A 22,433-nucleotide genomic window follows, 5' to 3' on the forward strand; every position below is an offset into this window, starting at 1 on the left:
AGCACACTCACAGCATCACACACTGCTCTATAGTAATAATTAACTAACCCCCGGGCTGTACTCACCCTAATCCCTACTTCCTCCACGGGAGGCTCATGTGCCCTAAATAGTGCAGTAACAACGAGTACACTAGAGCAGAGAGATGTTCACTCTGAACAGCTGAGACTCTCACTGTCACCATGGTTACGAGAAGATTCCTCATAAACAGTCAGAAAGTTCAGCTCAGAGATCACGAGTCATGACACAACATTGAAGTTTCTCAGTGTGGTGGAACACGTGTTAGTCCTGGTAGTGGTCGATGCTAAGTGTAATTACAGTACAGTCCTCAAACACCTGAACTGTTGTGTTTCAGTCACAGTCACTGTTTATTTTGTACTACACATAGTGTAAATAACATACGCACAACACATATACAAAACTGTATTAAATGACAGAAATACAGTCAGGTCCATAAATATTGGGACAGTGACACAGTTTTGGTAATTTTGCCTCTGTACACCACCACAGTGGATTTGAAATGAAGCAGTCAAGATGTGACTGAAGCATAGACTTTCAGCTTTAATTCAAGGGGTTTAACAAAAATATTGCATTAACCGTTTAGGAATTACAGCCATTTTTTTACAGAGTTCCTCCATTTTCACAGGCTCAAAAGTAATGGGACAAACTAATATAATCATAAATATTAGGATTATTTTTATTACTTGGTGGTAAATCCTTTGCAGTCAATGACTACCTGAAGTCTGGACCCCATGGACATCACCAAATGCTGAGTTTCCTCCCTTGAGATGATTTGCCAGGTCTTTACTGCAGCCATCTTCAGTTGCTGCTTGTTTGTGGGTCTTTCTGCCTTCAGATTTGCCTTCAGTAAGTGAAAAGCAGCTCAGTTGGGTTGAGGTCAGGTGACTGACTCGGCCATTTAAGAACATTTAATTTCCAAGCTCTTGGGCTGCTTTCACAGTATGTTTTGGGTTGTTATCCATCTGTACTGTGAAGCGCTGTCCTATCAGTTTTGCAGCATTTGACTGAATCTGAGCAGAAAGTATAGCTCTGTACACTTCAGAATTCATCCTGCTACTTCTATCAACAGTCACATTATCAATAAACCCCATGCCATAACACTGCCTCCACATGTTTGACGGATGATGTGGTATGCTTTGGATCATGAGCCCTTCCTTTCCTTCTCCATACTTTTCTCTTCCCATCATTCTGGTACAAGTTAATCTTGCATCAGAACTGGTCAGGCTTTTTTTAGAGGTTTTTTAGCAAAGTCTAATCTGGCCTTTGTGTTCTTGAGTGTTACCAGCGGTTTGCATCTTGAGGTAAACCGTCTGTATTTACATTCATGAAGGTGGCTCTTGATTGTAGACTTTGACAATGATAGGCCTACCTCCTCCAGAGTGTTCCTGACTTGGCTAGATGTTGTGAAGGGGTTATTCTTCAATAAGAAAAGAATTCTGCAATCATCCACTTTAGTTGTTTTCTGTGGTCTCCCAGGCCTTTTGGTGTTGCTGAGCTCGCCAGTGCATTCCTTCTTTTTAAGAATGTACCAAATTGTTGATTTGGCCCTCCTAAAGTTTCTGCTATCTCTCTGATAGGTCTGTTTTGGTTTTTCAGCCTAATGATGGCCTCCTTCACTTGCATCAACACCTCTTTGGACGGCATATTGAGAGTTCCCATGAACAGCTACCAAATGCAAATTCAACACTTGGAATCAGCTCCAGACCTTTTATCTCCTTAATTTATCATGATATAAGGAGGAAACAGGCCACAGCTGGCCATGAAACTGCTTATCAGTCAATTGTCCCATTACTTTTGAGCCTGTGAAAATGGAGGAACTCTGTAAAAAATGGCTGTAATTGCTAAACAGTTAATGCAATATTTTTGTTAAACCCCTTGAATTAAAGCTGAAAGTCTATGCTTCAGTCACATCTTGACTGCTTCATTTCAAATCCACTGTGGTGGTGTACAGAGGCAAAATTACCAAAACTGTGTCACTGTCCCAATATTTATGGACCTGACTGTATATACAGTATATGTAGTTAGAGTTTCAGTTACAGTTTTTTTAGTTGAAAAATCAAAATCTCTTAAATATTCAAACTACCATGGTAACTATTAAAACACATTGGCAAACAAGGAACAATTTTTGAATAAAAAAAGGATTAAATCAATATTGCAACTGTGAATCAATCATCTGTGGAGAAACAAATGTTTGACAGTCATATTACAACAAATTGCAACAAAATATATATAAAATAATAATATATGACAAATTATTAAATTATTACAACAAACTGAATGAATCCATGTTGAGCTTAAACACACTGAATAAATAGATAAAAATGTGGAGCTAAAAATAAGCTATAAACAGCTACAACACATGGATGTGTATTTGTGTAATGAGTGTGATGATGTGATGATATCTCTGTGTTGTGTGTAGACGCTGAAGGATTTGACTTTGGATTGTAAATTATGTTATTAAAGCCTGAAGTAACTTGTAGCTGAGTGGATAAAAGGATGTGATCAGTCACGGTTATTGTTATGGACCTTCTGCATCTGAATATGAATGATTCAGCTCCCAAACTGCTGGAAATGTGGGACGGGTTCTAACGCTTCACCAAAACTGCTTTATCCTGGAAAAGAGGTTTGAGGTGAGACTCCTGTCATACGCCAGTCCTGGTGAGTTTACGATCCTTAATGCTGAAAGACAGAGAAGAGCATCAGTGTAAACAAACATCATCAGTATAAACACACACACATGCACACACACTAAAACTGTCAACAATATGCAGTACACAGTGAATATTACTCAGTATCATACAGTACAGTAAAGAGGCAGTAAGTCAGTAACTCACTGTAGTGTCTCCAGTTTACAGTGTGGATCCTTCAGTAGATCAGAGAGCAGCTTCACTCCTGATTCTCCTGGCTTATTACCGTACAGATCCAGTTCTCTCAGGTGTGATGAGGAGTTTGACCTCAGAGCTGAAGCCAGAGCAGCAAAACCTTCATCTGTAATACTGCAATTACGCATCCTGCAAGAAAGAAAACCTTCACACACTTAACACACTCAGTTGAAAACATGAAAACATGGTTCATGTTAGCATTGAAAACATGAACTACTCAAAATCTTTATATACAGTACATTTACTCTCCATCTCACACACAACAGGGAAAATATATCAGATCACTACAATTACAATTACCACAGATGAAATGCTGCTGCATTTATCAAAACTCTGCTCAATGTGTGTGTGTGTGTGTGTACCTCAGTATCTCCAGTGTACAGTGTGGATTCTCCAGTCCAGCAGAGAGCAGCTTCACTCCTGAATCCTGCAGTTTATTGTTACTCAGGTTCAGTTCTCTCAGACTGGAGGAGTTTGAGCTGAGAACTGAGGACAGAACTCTACAGCTTTCCTCTGTCAGATTACACTCACACAGACTGGAAGAGAAATGATGAAATGTTTGATTTATTTATCTGATTGTGAAATGAGGTGTTTCCATCACAAACACGTCTCTTTATTTCTAGCAGAGAGTTTTTCATACAGTGTGTTCAGCAGCTCTGGGGAAAGTTCTGCTGGAGAACATTTACACACTGTCCTTTACTGCTTCATTACAGTGTGTTCAGTGTGTAGATCAGTGTACATTGTGCACACATTTCCATTACAAACATTTTCTGGAATATTTTTTTCCTCCCATAGAACAATAGAAACAGCTCTATAAAATGGTAACAGCTCCATGAGGACAGATAACATCAGAGAAATTGGCTTATTGACCTCACTGTAAAGTATGACTAGTACTGGCATGTTATTAAAGTAAATGTGTCTGCAATGTACACTGATCTACACACTGTAGAAATAAATGTACTTTGTTCTGATGTGAGAAGTGATGTAGATATTTCAGCATTAACACAAAGTTGAATTTCACAGAGATAGTAATACAGTTGCTGTTCATTGTTCTTTGGACCTTAATCTTATAACCTGCACACACAGATACAAATCACATAACACCCCAATATACACACACAAACACCAAAAAACAAAGCTCAACATCAGAAACAATGCTAATCTACACCTTATAAAAATACACACTTTTTTACACACTTTTTTTACTCACATAAAACACTGGGTCTCATTTATCACACTGGATATGAATGAATTTACTCATAAACCCTCTGTAGGAGCATTTACACAAATGCAAATGGAAATGTTTAATGTGTAAATTAAAAATGTAATGTTGTGGAACATCTACAAGATGTTGAGAGAAAAGGTTGATGAGGTGTTGGATCAGAGTTAAATGGGCTTGGCCACTCAGCACAAGAGCTAGCTCTTTATGTATGTGCATAGCTGCTTTATCTGGTCTTTATTCTGACCCTCAACCCAGTGCTTCTCCACCAACACCTCACCGTCCTCTACTTTCACATTCATCAGGCACTTATGGAGGAGTTCTGGACTGAGCTGGAGCTTGGGGAAATAGCATCAACACTGGACTCCTGTTCCTGTGTGCTAGGGGTCTCACTGGGGACAAGAGCTCCTGAGTTTGTGTCAATTTACAGATAAAACAAAACTAAGGAAGGTGAAACTGATTGATTGGCTTCAAATCGTATAAATGTCAATGAGTTACTGTGATTATTTATACGGATTATGCTGTCAAATTTAACTCACTAACAGTATTTATTTCAATTACACACCAATTTAACGAAACTTTTGTGAAACACAGAAACTCTAACCCTAGATTCATATTAATGGCATTAATAGGAAACAAATTTAAACAACAGAAATTCATAAAGTAATACAAATGGGACGGGTCATTCAGTTAAGACAAAAGAAATGCGTCTGTATAAAGGAGGAAGGGCCGGTCTGTCTGTGTATAGCCATAAGCTGACACGGTGCAAACGCCTCAGCTGACAGAAGATTTAGAGCACACTGTTAGAGATATTTAGATATTTAGAGATCAGTATTATTGTTCTGGAGGATGAAAGCTGGTTTATAAATCACTTCTGTTTGTCACGGCATCTTCTTTAAATGCTGTTCAACACTTTAGAGCCAGCACTAATTTAACCAACACAACAACCTTGTGCCATTCCTGTGCATGTCCAAGTTTATCAGTGCTTGGATTTCTTGTTATTGTCACATTTCAAACAGAGAGAAGTGACTGTAGTGTGAGAGGCTGAAGAGCGCATCAGTGTGAGAGATTTCTGACCAACAGTCACTGAGACACTTTAAACTATTTAAACACAGCAGTTTCTCTGTGTGATGCTCAGTGTTCATGATCACCTGCGTACAGTGTAGATCTCTTTTTCTCACCTTTCATGTCAAACCATTTACTTTTCACATGAAAACATTCACACCTAATTCACCTGATTAGTAATATTTTTTATTGGTATGGATGTGAGTGAAAATATAAATAACTTCCATTTCTACCTCTGAGAAATTCCTTTTCTTTCAATTTGGTCCTCAAGTTCTGATTTCAGCTCTCTGTGAGCTTTACCATTTATGTAGGTGTCACTAAACGCAAATGAGCTATGGTGTGCATGCATTTGCACTTGGCATTTATTCACATACTTAGTGTGTGTGTGTGTGTGTGTGTGTGTGTGTTTGTGTGTGTGTACCTCAGTATCTCCAGTGTACAATGTGGATTCTCCAGTCCAGCAGAGAGCAGCTTCCCTCCTGAATCCTGCAGTTTATTGTAACTCAGGTCCAGTTCTCTCAGACTGGAGGAGTTTGAGCTGAGAACTGAGGACAGAACTCTACAGCTTTCCTCGGTCAGATTACACCCATACAGCCTGGAAGAGAAATGATGAAAGATCAGAACACTGATCTCAAACACATGACACAGCCATAATACAGCTAAAGTTGAACATGTAACAGAAATGTCAGTGTGTTTCTCTCACACACACAAATCAGAGGACAGGACACCACATCAGCACATTTACAGGAGCAGGGACGTCTTTCTGCACTCCACAATCTCTCAGCTACAATTTATTATAAGACCATTAGGTCATGTACATAACACACACGTGAGAGCGAGCAGCCTACAAACAATACACTCTGATCTGTGTTCAAGTTTCTACAACCAACACTGCAGATATAGTGCATTTTGTTACAAAAAATTAAGAATTATAGAACTGTACACTACCAGTTAATAACATGCCAATACTAGTCATACTTTACAGTGAGTTATATATAGAAATTCACAGAGATGGTAAAACAGTTTGTGTGTGTTATTCTCTGTGCTCATACAGTTAAAAATCAAGTCTGGAGGACTTGATTTGTAACTGTAACTGTATGAGCACAGAGAATAACACACGAGATTTTACACAGACTCTGGATCAGGTGTTTGGTGTGGACCCAAGTACAGGTGGAGTGTTCACATACGTTCCAACAGATCCTAAAGAGAAAGCTTGTTCAATCCAACCTGAACATGGTAGGTGTGAAAGTGTTCTTATTCTCTCTAACGTGTCCTTCAGTGCAGATATGTGCGATATGGTGATACATATCATAGGATGATAGAAAAATGTCTATTGATAGGAAAATGTCTATATTGTCCATATCGCCAATGTCCCAAAAGCCAGTTTTTAGGAGCTGATTTATGTCACTAAGCTAGGAGCTACTAACCGTGTGCTGTTTTTTTCTTCTTTTATTTAAAAAAAAAGAGCCTCCAAAGTGGCGCAACAGAAAAGTGTTCATACTATTGTCCGGAAATCACAAGTTCAAATCCTGACAATGCTACAGCCATCAGTGGCCACAAGTCCAAGTGAGCAAGTGAGTCCATGCTCTCAGGGAGCGAGGGGTGGGTATTCTCTCTCCCCTATCAATCACTGTGATACTAACCAATCATGGGCGTCTGTGAGCTCTTGCATATGGAATTGATACCACTTTCTTCCAAGGGTTTTACATTGTTCAAAAACAACGTTTTTGCGTTTGGCTACACATGCCTCCGAAGATGGCACGGGATAGGGTCATGTGATGGGGGGGCAGAGCTAAACTCCCCATAACAATGATATATCATGATATATAGAATTTCAAGAAATTATCCATATTGTGATACAAGTTTTTGTCCATATCGCCCAGCCCTAAGTGCATACATAATATGTTATTTATAAACGTGAAACAATCTTCTGTAATTGTACCAGAGGTTTGTTTAAAGCTGATTAAAGTAACTATTAACAAGTATTAATCCAAACAGTGCAGTTTGGTGTTACATTAAAATAACAAACCATGCAGTAAAACATTAATAAATAAAAATACTCACACAGCTTTTCTAGAAGCTTTGACCACTGGCAGCAGCTTCAGAAGACATTCCTCTGATGGGTCATATTTATTCAATTTAAAATCATCCAGCTCCTGTTCTGAGTTCAGTAACACAAACACCAGAGCTGACCACTGAGCAGGAGAGAGTCTGGTTCCACTGAGACGCCTGTAACCTCCTCTGTTCAGGTAAGTTTGTATTTCCTGCACTAGAGAATGATCATTCAGTTCATTCAGACAGTGGAACAGATTGATGGATTTCTCTGGAGATGGATTCTCCCTGATCTTCTTCTTGATGTACTCGACTGTTTCCTGTTTGCTGTGAGAGCTGTTTCCTGTCTGTGGCATTAAGCCTCGTAAGAGAGTCTGATTGGACTCCAGTGAGAGACCCAAAAGGAAGCGGAGGAACAGGTCCAGGTGTCCATTCTCACTCTGTAAGGCCTTGTCCACTGCACTCCTGAGGAACTCAGACCTGTTTGGATTTCTGAAGAAATGGAAAGGTCCAGTGCTTTGCTCCACTAGCACATTTGTCTTTCTATAAATAAAGCACAGAAATGCGTATAAAGCAGCCAGAAACTCCTGAACACTCAGATGTACAAAGCTGAACATCTTCCCCAGGTGAAGCCCAAACTCCTCTCTGAAGATTTGGGTACACACTCCTGAGTACACTGATGCTTCTCTGACATCAATGCCACACTTTCTCAGGTCTTCCTCATAGAAGATCAGGTTTCCTTTCTCCAGCTGTTGGAAAGCCAGTTTTCCCAGTGCCAGGATACTCTCTCTGGTCTGCTGAGGATCAGGGTCACATTTCTGATGGTACTTTTGGTTCTTGTGTTTTATCTGAAAGATCAGGAAGTGTGTGAACATTTGAGTCAGAGTCTTGGGGATCTCTCCACTCTCTGCTTCACCCAACATTCTCTCTAGAACAGTGGCTGAAATCCAGCAGAAGACTGGGACGTGGCACATGATGTAGAGGCTTCTGGAACACTTCATGTGTGTGATGATTTTATTGGCCAGGCTCTGATCACTGATCCTCTTCCTGAAGTACTCCTCTTTCTGAGGATCACTGAAGCCTCGTACCTCTGTTACCAGGTCTACACACTCAGGAGGGATCTGATTGGCTGCTCCTGGTCGAGAGGTTATCCAGAGGAGAGCAGAGGGAAGCAGATTCCCCTTGATGAGGTTTGTGAGCAGCACATCCACTGAGGCTGACTTTGTCACATCACACAATCTCTCATTGTTCTGGAAATTTAGAGGAAGTCGACACTCATCCAGACCATCAAAGATCAACACCACTTTGTAGGAGTCGCAGTCTATTAATTCTAGTTTTCTCATTTCTGGGAAAAAGTGATGAAGAAGATTCATCAGACTGAGATTTTGCTGCTTCATCAAATTCAGCTCTCTAAAGGGAAGTGGAAACATGAAGAAGACATCCTGATTTGCTTTTCCTTCAGCCCAGTCCAGAATGAACTTCTGCACAGAGACTGTTTTTCCAATTCCAGCAACTCCTTTAGTCAGCACACTTCTGATGGACTTATCTTTAAAGAGGTCATTACATTTGATGGGTGTCTCCTGTGTTGCTGGTCTCCTGGATGCTCTCTCAATTTGTCTCACCTCATGTTCATTATTAATGTCTCCACTCCAACCCTCTGTGATGTAGAGCTCTGTGTAGATCTCATTCAGAAGTGCTGAGCTTCCATGCTGTGAGATTCCTTCATTAATTCTTTTAAACTTCTCTCTCAGGTTGGATTTCAACTTTGCCTGATACTCAGAGGCCACAGACTCTAATAAACAAAATAATAACATGTTTTAATGCAAAATCTCTGAGCACAATATATAATGTAAAATTCTTTCAAATGCTGCTGTTCGTTCCTGATTCATGTATTAAATATTATTGACAGAGTAACCACAAGCTGGATCATGAACACACTAAAAGTGTTAATATCTAAAACAATTTCCTTTCTCTAAAGTGAACCTGATGGACTAAAGCCATGACTCAGAGTTCTTACTGTTGTGCAGTGTGTTAGTGAGATCTATGTGGTTCATGTTCTTCAGGACGTGCAGTGTGATCTTCAGCGCTCCCTCTCTGACACTGTGCAGATCCTCCTCATCCTCCACCTCCCTCTCAGTGCAGTAATCTGGACTCAGGAGCTTCCTAAACCTCTTCAGCTCATTCTTTATCAGAGTGAAGACTTTACATTCCAGCTCCTGGTTAGAAACACACAGTAACAGATCTAAATATTATAATGTTACACAGTGAGAGATGTTTTTATTTTATGAAAAGAAGAAAAGTCCATTCCTATTACCACAACTGAAATTCCGTCTGATTACCCATAATGCTGATGCACATTGATTAAAAAAAAAATTACACATACCATGAATATGGACTCCAACTGATTTCTGCTGATGTTTGATTGCTTCTTTTGCAGTCTGTGAAAAAAAACAAACAAAAAAACATCATGTAATATGGATTATGTATTCATAGCTCCACAACACACACTATTGAATACAGATAAATAAAGATAAAGATATTTAAAGTTTCAGGAGGTAAGATAAGTACATTTTTTAAGATCAGGTCTCTAAAGGTTAAGTAGGTGGTTCAACATTTATATGATTTTTTTTTTTACTCCTTGAGCCCGCCTCCAATCAATATTCAAGATTCTAGATTTTATTTGTCACATACAAAGTTATATACAGTATAAACCTGCAGTGAAATGAAAACCTGGCCTATTGCTGTATAGACTGTGCCTTTAAATACTAAATTAAAAATCAGAAATGAATAGAAAATAAGAAATAATAAGAAATAAGAAATATATGTACAGGAATGTGTGAAAAAGCATGTACAAAATAAGCAAGGAATGTGCAAAAAAAATAGATGTACAAAATATGCAGTATGCTATGTGAACAAAATATGTGAGTGTGTTAGGTGTAGTAACAGTACTAAGTGCAAAGTGCAGTGTGTCAATGGCATGCAGAGTGACTGGAGAGTCTATGAGGAGTCCTAAGAAATCTGAGCAGTTGAGATATCCGTATTGAGGCGTCTGATGTCCTGAGGGAAGAAGCTCCTCTCGAGCCTCTCAGTTTTAGCCATCTGACTACGGGAGCGCTTGTCTGAATGCAGCAGGCTCAACAGACAGTTACCGGGGTGGGTGGAGTCCTTGAAGATTTTAGCAGTTCTGGTACTGCATTGCCTGGTGTAGATGTCATGCAGAGAGGGGAGAGCAGACCCAGAGATGTGCTCAACTAAGTGCACCACTCTCTGCAGGGCTTTGCGGTCCTGAGGTGAGCAGTTTCCGTACCAAGCTGAGATGCCCCAGTATAGAATGTTTTCTGGATTGCTGGGGAGACTCATTATGCTGAATTTCCTCAGCAGTATCAGATGGTACAACTGTGGCTTTGATCACTTGAGCTATAACCATTGTCTGGCTTTGATCACCTGAGCTTGGATGTGATGAGTCCAGGTCAGGTCCTCAGATATGTGTACTCCAAAGTACCTGAAGCTGCTCACTCTCTCCACAGGGGTCCCGCCGATCTTGAGTGGGGTGTAGTTCCACTGTTGCTTCTTCTTGAATTCCACAACCAGCTCCTTGTTTTTCTGACGTCCAGAGAGAGAGAGAGTTAGCCTGGCACCAAGCTTCTAGTTTCTCCACCTCATCAAGGTAGGTGGCCTAATTGTTGTTGGAGATGAGGCCCATAACCACACTGTGTCATCAGCAAACTTGAAGTTAGAAGTGGAGCTAGGAGAGAACACAGTCATGTGTGTATAGAGCGTAGAGCAGGGGGCTAAGGCACAACCTCTTGGGACCCAGTCACAGAGGTGGGGGGGCCATATTCACAAAGGGGGGCCAATCCCTGCCCATGTTCACAAAGCCCCACCTTAGAAACTATGGCGGCCTGTAGAGTAAAGTTCAGCTACAGTGACAACTGTCAAATAAACTCCATCTATCATTAGCAAGGATTAGCATTAGCATGGCATCACTTTCAAGTAATGAAGGAGGCAGTTTATTTATTAAGGGCATTGCTTTACTTTGTTGTTTAGATCTTGGTGATAAAAATACTTAACTACAGAATAATGCTGGTAGAATAACAGAATAGTGGAGAAATGTATAATAATGAACAGTGGAGCAGTAAGAATAATAATACACAGCATAAATGTAAGACACTGCAGAATAATAAGGAACTGATGTATGGAGCTCTCTCTCTATACAGCAATTGACTTTAATTAATTATGCTTTATAATTTACCCAGCACACAGCTCTTATACAGAATTAGGTGATAAAGTGAAAAGCTTCCTCCAACTGACAAGCCTCCAATCAACGCCTCAATGCTGGACAACACTGGAGCACATCTGTGGTTCTCTTTCATAGCTAAAACACTTTCACTAGCTGTTAACAACAGTGACTACCATGGCTATAGGCTAGTTTATATACAGGATGGCCGAGTGAATTATTGTCTAATCATGTTAGACAGGTACTCTGCTTGTTACATCGGTGAGCCCCAGAGCTTCATGTCTCAAGTGTGCCAGGTGGCTGATATTAGTATTTTAGGATGTAGCTTTTGCTCAAACAGCCAAAAGGAGCATTGCACTTGAAATAAGCAAAACTCATCTCATAGTCATTTATTAAGTTGGCCAAGAGTGCTTTTATTGCCCATTCTTAATGTATAACGAGTTCTCACTGATTTTTCAACATTGCAATGTTATCATAGCTGTGTAGTTATCTAACATTACAATATCAAGGTGTTTAATCCAAAGCATTTACTTATTCCTTATCCATGATAAAAACTTATCTACTGGATTTGTTATGTAAAGCAGGCCACTGAAACAGACTGAAACAAATCTTACAGATTGTGTTTACAGACCCGTCCAGGAGTCACTAATTCCCTGTTTAGCTTCATTCCTTCATCATTAATAAAATATTCCATCATGGAAAAGCACTGCTAGTGTTTATCCTGGTGTTATTGTATTTCTTGTTAATTTTTTTCTTCAAAGCTCAGTATGATTTTTGCTAAACAAGAATTATCTGGCTGTACTGGGAGCTTACTAAAGTTGTGACTCATCCCTTATAATACGCGGTTGAAAACTAAAATCCTGTGTCTCTTACTGAGTCGGCAAAGGACATGATTTGTCCCGTATTCTTGTACACATCGTTTGATGAATACATTAAGTCTACACAGTGGTGAGAAAAACACAGTAGTGACAAAAATCAGACCACTTTCACCTGAAATTGTGTAGAAGCTCAAAATCAGTGTTATGGGGCAACTGTGTGAGAACGCATCATTGCCTGCTTATGCAGACTCGGTCACACAGTTCTTAAAATATCGCAGGAAGTTCATCTGTGAAACACAAGAGACTGTGCTGCAGTTGTGGTAGCATGTTGTGGTTGTGGTACTGTACAGTTTACCATGGAGCATGCAGCAGGTGATAATCATGTCCGATTGGCTAAAGAACAGAAGAAAGAGGAATCACTCAGTTTCTTTTATCTCAGACTTCCCCTGAGGATAATGCAGTATGCATCATGTCTATGCAGGGATCAGCGTCCAGCTACAATTCCCAGAATGTGGCCTACAAAAATGGCCGCTGAAGACTACAACACAGACTCTCTCATATTCTCATTTACCTGAATACTGATCACAAACACCTGGACTCAATTACAATCACAGACAGACTCACAGTATGTAAGGACTCCATTCACTAACTGCAAGGTATATGATCTGTGTCTTTTGTAGCAGGTGATACCAAGCCTTGGATTCATTGATTCTGGGTTTCTCATTTGCTCATTACCTGACCTTTGCATGAATCTTTTTGCCTCTGGATTACATTTTGTTTGCTCCCTTTTTTTAAGCAAACTTTGAACACCTGCACTTGTGTCTGTATTTGCATTGTAACAGAATGTTGTTGATCAATAAATGTTTATATAAAATAATCAGGTTCTTAGGCTACCGTCAGGCTCAGTAAAATATTAAGTTATATAACTTCCTAATCCTAATCAGATTAGTGCAGATTAGCCTAATCATGCTGATAATATCCCATCTATTCTCAGATTTTATATTGAAGATTAAAATGATAGTTTTTATAAAAATAATTTATAAATTATTATACTTTAGAATTAAACAAACAAATAAATTTGTTGAACTGAACTCTTAAAGCAGTTTTCCTCACTGCCAGTCCGAGAGCTGCAGCACTGCACAGTTTAGTGTTTTACTGCTTCAACACCTGATAAAGCTCATGAAGGGCTTCATAATGAGACAAGTGAGTTTGATCAGGTGGAACACTGCTGTAAAACACCTCACTATACTGACCTCACATCAGTAGAACTGTCTCTGTCTCTGAAGTTAAATGGAAGTCCCATTGACACGTCACTCTTCATGGACACACAGCTGGGTTCTGGTGAGTCTGATCTCTTTCCCTCCATCATTCTAGAATTACAACAGAAATATCAGCAATAATTAATACTCTGCTGTCTCAGCACTGTTAAACAATGTGTTCATCATTAAACACCAATAATTCCATCTTTTTAATTCAGCTACAGTCTGCACACTTATTCAAACAGGAGACTCGCCTCATACCTCAGGAATTACTCTGATGTCAGGAGTCCCAGCTACCTGACTCAGCTGGGTCTTAAAGCCTGTAGAGTTCACTGACTCAAAGCTATGCTGCTCTTATACTACACATTACACAGTCCTTTTTACTCTTCTCTCAGTGAATGATTTCTCTAAACTGTTCTTACATCAGATCAGTGATATATTCACTGCTATTAAACACCTTAAAGCAAAGTTTAGTTCCTCTGTTAACTAGTGAGTGTTTAGGGATATAGATCTGTTCCCATGAGACGGTGTGTATTTATTGCTGGTGAATGGAAAAGTAACTCACCTCTCGTCTTTCTTTAAGTCCTGTTTTCCAGACACACTCATGTTGGAGGTCATGTCTCCTTCTCCAGATTACAGCAGGACACACGTTTACTTCACTCCAACATCGGTGTGTTAAATCAAACCCTGTATCAGCACAGTGTTCACTTACAGGAAATAGTCACGGTATCAAGCCCTAAAACAACCTGTGTACATTAAACCTTCAGTACAAACCCACAAAACTCTTCTGCATCTAGTGTCACTTCAGTGTGTTTATATATTATAGCTTTAGATTTAGATACTCACTCTGTTTATATTATAGCTTTAGATTTAAATACTGACTGTGTTTATATATCATAGCTTTAGATTTAGATACTCACTGTGTTTATATATAATAGCTTTAGATTTAGATCCTCACTGTGTTTATATATTACTGTAACGTCGCGATACTGGGCAAATCTTCAGCCCAATACTTTTAGCGCAGGATTTAGAGAAGATTTATTGAGGTTCAGGATTAGAGTCAGGTGCCTTATTTATGAAATTAAAGCACTAATAAGGGGTGATTCACCCTGGTTCAGAGAGAGACTTTCCTCGCTGAGCCATTAGTTATGGCGTGAGGAGCGGATGCCTCTCCCTCGTCTCCGCGGCGTTTAGATTTGGCCTGATTTGGTCAGCAGATTGTTCTCCCTTATACACGGTTTTCCCGGAGAGTAGCGCGGTGGTTAATGCCCCGGAGCACAGCACTGCTGCTCCGCTGCCGCTGTCGTTATTATCTGAGGTCGCGTCTTGGCCAGTAAGCTCTCCTCCTCCTCACCCGTTCTGGAGTCCTAATCCGGTTCTTTATTTCCGTCTTTTATCCATTTGGATAGCGGGCCCTGCTCGGTAATGTTTTCCACCTTGTACCAAGCTCATCCCCGTAACAATTATAGCTTTAGATTTAGATACTCACTGTGTTTTTACTCCTGAAAAGGTTTATGTTCCCCTCGACACAAAATGTAGCTGCTGAGTTTCACTTTCACTTTCACTTCCGTCTAACTGTTTATTCTGCAGCAGGGAAGTGACGTAGCTGTGTGTGTGTGTGTGTGTGTGTGTGTCTGTGTGTGTGTGTTTAAGTGATTCTGCAGTAAAACAGTAAACAGTAAAAATAGAACCGTGCATTTTCACATGTTATGAAACTTTTTCTCTTTTATATTCATAGTGGGGCTCTCTAATCTTTCTGTTATGTAATTACACCATAGAAAATGTATTAATTAAGCTATCCAATTTCCTTATTCCAATATTTTACAAAGATAATGGAAATAATAAGATTTCCTTTACTGTATATTTTTCTCTATATTGTCAAACGTGTATTTATTTTCATGTTTTATTATCTCTTAGAAATATAACACCATCATTTGGTTACACATTTAGATGAACAACACAACAGGCTTACTCTACTAACCACCACAATCTTATAGTCTAGACTTGAATCAAAATGTTGTATTTTCCAGTTAAATTTGTAATGGACTTAGTAATCCCATTCAGAAAGCCTGTCCCTGTTATGTGCTGCAGACCAGCACTTCTCTCCTTTGGATCATGGGACCAAGTAAGCGTCGATCACAGGAAAGTGTTTTATCTCATACTTTTTATGCAAAAACAGCTTGAAAAGTACAGCCACAATCAAGCAAGTCTGCCTTATCTGCAAACTCAGTCAGCACAGGTGATTTTGGGATTGCTGGACTAAAGTGTATAAAATGTGAGAAAGTTTATTCTTTGGTTTATATCAATAGAATGTCTTATATTGTTAATATGCAAGTGACATTAAACAACATTTTCCTCCAACAGAGCCACACAGTTGAGAGAATGTGGCCAGAAACAAATAATCAGCTTAATTACCCAATAAAGGCATCCTTAATTCAGTTAATAGACAGAGATGAATTGAACATGGAAGATAATGTGGCCAGATATTGCTTATCCAACCCGTCTTGCCATGTAGCCCATCTTGGACTCACCGGAGTAGTTCAGGCATGGAATGCATATAGTGAACAATACGTACAGTATGGAACAGTGAACATACTTCTGTATTTTCTATTCTGTTGAAGTTCAACCCAACCCTATCCCACAGTTATGTTTATGTGTATATACAGAGCTGCTAGTTTGTTAGCTACACCTACCTTGTACCTACACTCACTGAGCCTTACATTCATTACCTATCAGGTGAATTATTTGATTTAAAAAAGGGCCAGTGATGGAGATACAAAGTGAGTATATACAATACTGTGAGACCTGAATAAAACATATGACATACAGAATACCAGCAAAGTACACAAAATCAAGATAAGAAATCAAGAAAGTATAAAAATTAAGTGAAAAACATCAGAAACGCTTTTGGAAAAAAATAGGAAAAATTAAAAAAAAAAAAGTTACAATGACCTGGTTGCATAATTGGGGGTGTGGCTGTGTTCAGAATGAACCAATCACATTCAATCTCATGATCAAAAGTAATTATCATACAGCTGTCATCAGTGAAATAATTCTGATTAAACCCCAAATAAAGACCAGCACGCATTCATACATTTAATTTATTAAATCATTTCATTATTTAAACCAAATTATTTACTGCAAATGCAGAGAGTAAAGTTTGGAAAATGTGGCCACACGAGAGTAACCACACGATACATTCAACACAGTTTCTGTACTTGTTCTGGTTCTGTACTTGGCCAATAGAACATTTTCCCAAAAGAATGGTTCTATGTAGAGTAAAGGAGCTTGTATATTAAAACAGTTCTGTAATTCAGAGAATGTGTAAGGTGAAATCAGTGCCATTACTTTTTGGATTTTTCTTTTGGATCACCACTTACACTGAGGTGGTGTACACATGGTGTGGGGGTGTAGGTATGTATGAGTAAGGGGTGTTCATAATAAAGTGGTGTGTGGATGTATGAGTAAGGGGTGTCCCTAATAAAGTGGTGTCTGTGTAGCATATAACATGTTGATATTCCTTTCACACTTAGAGCTTTTCAGCTCTTAAACATAAACGAGCAGAGAGTTTACTGCAAACTCAATACAACATTCTTACAAACAAACAAGCTGTTCATGAATTAACCAAAGAAGTCAAACAAATTAAACACTTAAAGGTTTTAATGAGATCAAGCACTGAAATGTGGGATATTTTCAAAAAACAAATAACAGCTTACTTAAAACAAAAATGTAAAGTTACTTAATCAGTAAAAGAAGCAGCATTATAATGAGCTTGTCTCAGACTATGTCCAACTCCAAACCAGACACAACAAAAATGTGGAAGATGATGATTTCTTCTCCAAAATAAAATCTGAATTATGCAAAATAAATGATGAATTATTCCTAAATGTCCAGCTCCAGACTGGTCTTGATATAAATCACACAGAAAACCCACAGAATGTAATAAAACAAGTAGACATGAGAATTATTAATGTGTAAACCCCTCAGATAGAGCTGGTGAAATGAGAATATTTTATACATTATATGAAGTGTTAAATGTGGGATATAATATTATTTTATGTGGAGATTTCAATCCCATTACACATGAAAAGGATAAATTCCCCAATACAAACACATCAATATCCAGAGAAGGGAAACTACTCCAAAAGGTTTGTGAAACACATGAACTGAAAGAGTCTTTTAGACAGAAATTCCCTCAGGACATTGGTTTCACCGTTTCGACTCAAAAATAATAATAATAAGAGACAGAATGTGCAGCTCTAAACCATCCGAGTAGCACATTACAGACCTGATCACTCAGTAGCCTCAGATCACTGATCTGTGAAAGTGAAGCTAATGATGGAGTCACACGGCAAGAGAAGCTTCTGGAAACTAAATCCCACATGTTTACTACATAAAGAAACTATAGACCAACTGGCAAAAGAAATTCAACCAATAAAACTATTAAAAGATTTAATGAAATGTGGGAAGTTAAAAAAAACACATAACAACCTTCTTTAAAGGAAAATGTAAGTCACTTAACAAAGCAAAGAAGGACTAGCACAGCAAACTTCTCTCAGAATCTGCTGAACTTCAGTCTAAACAGAATAGAAATGTGGAGGAAGATGATTGTGTGTAGAAAATGAAATGGGAGTTAACAAAGCTAAAGGAGGATTTCTTCTGAAACGTTCAGTTGCAAGCTGGCCTGGACACGACCTCCACCGGAAAGCCATAGAATGGTATTAAAGACTGAGAAACCGCAGGGAAAAGAGGAGCATAAAGGCCCTCAGAGAGAATGATGGAAATATAATCGAGCATGAGGAAGAGAAAAGAGAAAGAGTTCTACAGAAATGCCAAGATGCCACATGGAGAAGAAATGCAATGCCAAAGAGAATTTCAGATTTTCTATCTCCATGGCCAACTTTAAAAACTAGTGGCATGCAGCATTGAGGAGAGCCAATAGATGGAAAAGAAACGCTAGAAGCAATAGTGCAGTTAAAGGAGGGGAAAAGTCCGGGAGCTGATGGGCTTCCAGCTGAGTTTTCCAAAGCTGCAGTTAAACACATTGCACATCTCCTAACTGACTTCTACAACCAAGCCATAAAGGGAGGGATTTGAAATGAATCTCTGTAGCAGTGTGTTATGACACTAAGATTTAAGAAAGGTGAGCCATATGAGCTGGAGAACTGGAGGCAGAGAAGTCTCATGAATATCGATTCTAAAATACTCGCTAAAATCCTCATCAACCGCATGAATCACGCATTAAACTAAAGAATGGAAAGAGAGCAGACTTGTGCAATTAAAGGAAGATAGATGTGGGACAATCCTGCAAAAAGAAGAGATTTTAAAGACACTAAGCAATGCCATCTCCCAGCTGAGACGCTTTTTAAACTAATCTTAAATGAACTAAAAAGACAAAGGACAATGGAGCGAAGATCTAACAATAAATCTCCATGGTCTTTATTAAAAATATGATCTCTGGAAATATTTAAGGGAAATAACTATGTAGATATAATCATATGATTGGACTATGTTGTAAATAGTTATTTTTGTGTATTTTAAAGTTTGTAATGTTGAAGAATTACTGTAACATTGTGAAATATTTAAACTGTGTAAATGTTCAAGAGTTATTGTGATAATTGCGAATGTTGAAGATTTATTGTAACAAATTGTGAATTATTCAATAAAGTTTGATTTAAAAACGCAAGACCGGCATTTTAATTTTATTTATTTATTCATTCATTCACTCGTTTATTTCATTATATAGCGTTTTTAACAAAGGACTTTTTGTCACAAACCAGTTGTTACAGATATCCGGATATAAAAAGTAAATATAAACCTTTTTTTTTTTTTTTTTTTAAATATTTCCATGTCAAGTGCTGAGAGGCATGAAGATATGTTCTTAAAAAAGGGATAGAAAATAAATTAAATACTACTACTACTACTACTACTACTACTAATAATAATAATAATAATAGTAAAGAGTAGAGAAGAGGCGTGTGTTGGAGTTGTTATGGCAGAATAATCCAGTGCACAGTAATAAGGCTGATGAGCTCTGTGTCTGTGGGAAGGACACAAGGCCTACCGGCTGTTTGAGGCGGCGCTGCGTGTTGTGCTGGATGAAGCTTGACTGCCCTCGTGTGGCCAAACCCAGGAACTGCAATTTCCCACAATCACTATTCTGTTATGAAGTATTTTATGGCGGTGTTTATAAGTCTACACTTGTAGTAGTTTGCCAAATACAAATACTTATAAATACTTTTATTAGATAAATTAAACCAGTCTAAGTTGAAATTTTCGTGTTTGAGTGTAAAATCTCTGTATATTAATTAGTAAAGGGGAATGTTTTGTCTTGCTCTTCCTCTTTTTTCTTCCATGATTTTCTCTCTCCTATCCAATCCGCTCCTCTATTCATGGCTTGTGTCTCATTTTTACAGAAAGCTCTTTTGAATTTGTTTCCTAGTTCAATGGCCTCAAGTCCTCCAAGCTCTTTTAGTTTGTAGAAAAGTGTTGGTGTTGTTACTTCCCTGTTGTTCCCCAGATAAATCCCACACACATGTGATTTAGTTTTGTTAGACATGCATTGTCAGGAGGAAAAACAGTGGTTAAGAATAGGAGTTTAGAAAGAACAAAAGTCTTCATGATTTGGATTCTAGTTTTAGAATGAGATCTTTTCCAAGTCTGGGTTTGGGATTTGATTTCCTGCTCCTTTTTTCCCCAGTTGTGTTCAGTGCATTTGGTGTTTGTAAGAGTCAGAGCCAGTCATTTGATTTCTTCTTTAATTTCTAGATTTAGCAGTGGAGCAGTGCTGCTGTCCATCCTCACTGCTTCTGCTTGATTTTGATTTCATCTAGTTCCTGACATTTCTTCATACTATTTCACAACTTCATTTGTGGCCTCTAGTCTGATTTTGAATAAAAACACTTCTATCATCCGCATATGCAGTGATGTTGCTCATTTTGTCTGCTGCTGTTCTGAAAAACACAAAAACAAAACGGATATACTTAATAAAATCCTCTTACAATTTGAAGTACAACAATTTGAAGTAAAAAAAGTAAATTTTACTGCTGTAAACTCAAGTACAACTCACTTGCCAGTATCAAGTAAAATCTACTCACCACTGAATTTAACATTTGTGAAGATATTAAGTAAATGTTACTTAATTATATAAATTATAAGTCATAAGTTATATTTATTTAAAGTAATTAAATAAAATTTAATTTTTTCATAGACAGGAACATTGCTGTCATCAAAATATTAAGTAAATTTTACTATCTACTATTACGAAATAAATAAGTAGATTTTTTTTTTCCTATTTGACATTTTAAAATAGCTGTATGAAGTTATATTACTCACTATATTTATGTAAATGTTGCCAATTTCCTTTTGATAAATGTTACCAAATAAATGTATTCATTTTCTCTATACATTTAACATACATTTATCACAAATCACACAAATAAAATACAATACAATTAAACAGTTTATTTTGTCAACAGTAAACAACAATGAATCAATCAAGTCCATGGGACTTGGTAAAATCTGGAAACAAGTTTTTAAAGGTGCCTTCAGTATTGTTTGAATCTCTAGATGACTGAGTGTGAAGTGCACCCCAACCTTTAAATGTCCTTAAACAAGGACAATCTGAGTACAAGCAGGGTTCTGACTGGCCTTGACCGGTGTGTAGATGTTTCAGTCTATAATGCTTTAAGAGCTCTAAATGTTTTTATGTGCTGAACTTGCAATTTTTGCATGGCCATTTCATAACATAGGAGGCCTACTGTTTCTTGTTGATGACACCAGTGTTGAAACCCATCAATCTGTCCTCCTCCCTAAACCTCAACTGTCCACTGTATTGGCTCATCCTAAAAGAAAGGTCACCCTGTAAATGAACAGGCACAATTTGTGATATTAAAAAGATCTAAAACATTTAGCCACAATATTACATTATGTAGTGAAGAATAGGGAAAAATAACAACAGCAATAATATAACATGCAAATCTATGTATAGATTTCTACTTGCCTGAATGAGAGCATTAGACCAATCACTCCTTCTACATAACCCTCAATTTACACTCCACTGGCTCATCCTGTAGCACGTCCTGGGCCTGACATGATACCACCACTCACTGCTGTACTGTTCTGTTTCCTGTTGATAGGAACATATGTTTATAAGACTTCGTTTTTTTTAACTAACAATTTCCAGATGAACTTAAACTTGTCTGAGTAATAGAAATGACTTAACTGACAACACTGGGGTCGCAGGAGAGGCGTTCCATTTGGTAAAAACAATATGTACCAGGAAAATATGAAATGTAGCTTCATGAATTTTACCCCAGGAAGCACCCCCACAGGTGTCATGTGATTTTTACAGAAAATATTAAATACATCTGATACAGAGTGGGAAATCATCAGGAGCCTGGGGGAAAATGTCACCTCTGTTGGGGAGCGGAGAATAATTTCAACAGGTGTAATTTTAACATTGTGGAAATTCTGCTCCCCCCTGGTAAACCCATCCTATTGAAGTCCAATGCTTTTGAGGACACAGCCCTAATAAGATGTGTCAGCAGCATAAATGTGGTGTGTCTGTCAGAAAATAATTGAGTAGGCACATACTGAAGTCATGTGGCTTTGTATTAAACTCTTATTTTTCTTTTCTTTTTTTTTTTTTATTACAGCAGCTGACCTCAAAGCAGTTGTTACTGTTATCTCTATTGTAGGTTGATTAGTGAAAAAAAAAAATCTGAAGAAAAACATCACAATGCTTTTTGTGCTGGAAAATAGTGATGAGTTTAGAAAAAAATCTGAGGTTTCTTCACATCCTTGTCTTTTTAAGAATTAATCATCACTGATGTGACTAATAATTTGGTTTATTTCTGTTTTTTTTTTTTTTTGAAAAATTTT

General features: G+C 38.1%; 1 protein-coding gene across 3 annotated transcripts; it reads right to left on the reverse strand.

Moving 5' to 3' along the window:
• Positions 1–341: 341 nt before the first annotated feature.
• Positions 342–15,134, reverse strand: LOC128318900 (NLR family CARD domain-containing protein 3-like). 3 transcript variants are annotated; one of them, XM_053237033.1, is made up of 10 exons: positions 15,040–15,134; positions 14,116–14,237; positions 13,545–13,661; positions 9,620–9,674; positions 9,254–9,452; positions 7,249–9,028; positions 5,606–5,779; positions 3,263–3,436; positions 2,853–3,029; positions 342–2,697 (listed from the first exon to the last, which is right to left on the reverse strand). In XM_053237033.1, the coding sequence occupies exons 2-10, from the start codon at positions 14,166–14,168 to the stop codon at positions 2,661–2,663; spliced, it is 2,766 nt and encodes a 921-aa protein (XP_053093008.1). In that variant the 5' UTR covers positions 14,169–14,237; positions 15,040–15,134; the 3' UTR covers positions 342–2,660. The 3 variants fall into 3 exon arrangements, with proteins under 3 accessions (XP_053093008.1, XP_053093007.1, XP_053093006.1); XM_053237032.1 differs by having other exon boundaries at positions 14,471–15,107; XM_053237031.1 differs by having other exon boundaries at positions 14,116–15,107.
• Positions 15,135–22,433: the final 7,299 nt, after the last annotated feature.

The sequence above is a fragment of the Pangasianodon hypophthalmus genome, chromosome 9 (assembly GCF_027358585.1).
Source record: "Pangasianodon hypophthalmus isolate fPanHyp1 chromosome 9, fPanHyp1.pri, whole genome shotgun sequence".
Classification (NCBI taxonomy): domain Eukaryota; kingdom Metazoa; phylum Chordata; class Actinopteri; order Siluriformes; family Pangasiidae; genus Pangasianodon; species Pangasianodon hypophthalmus.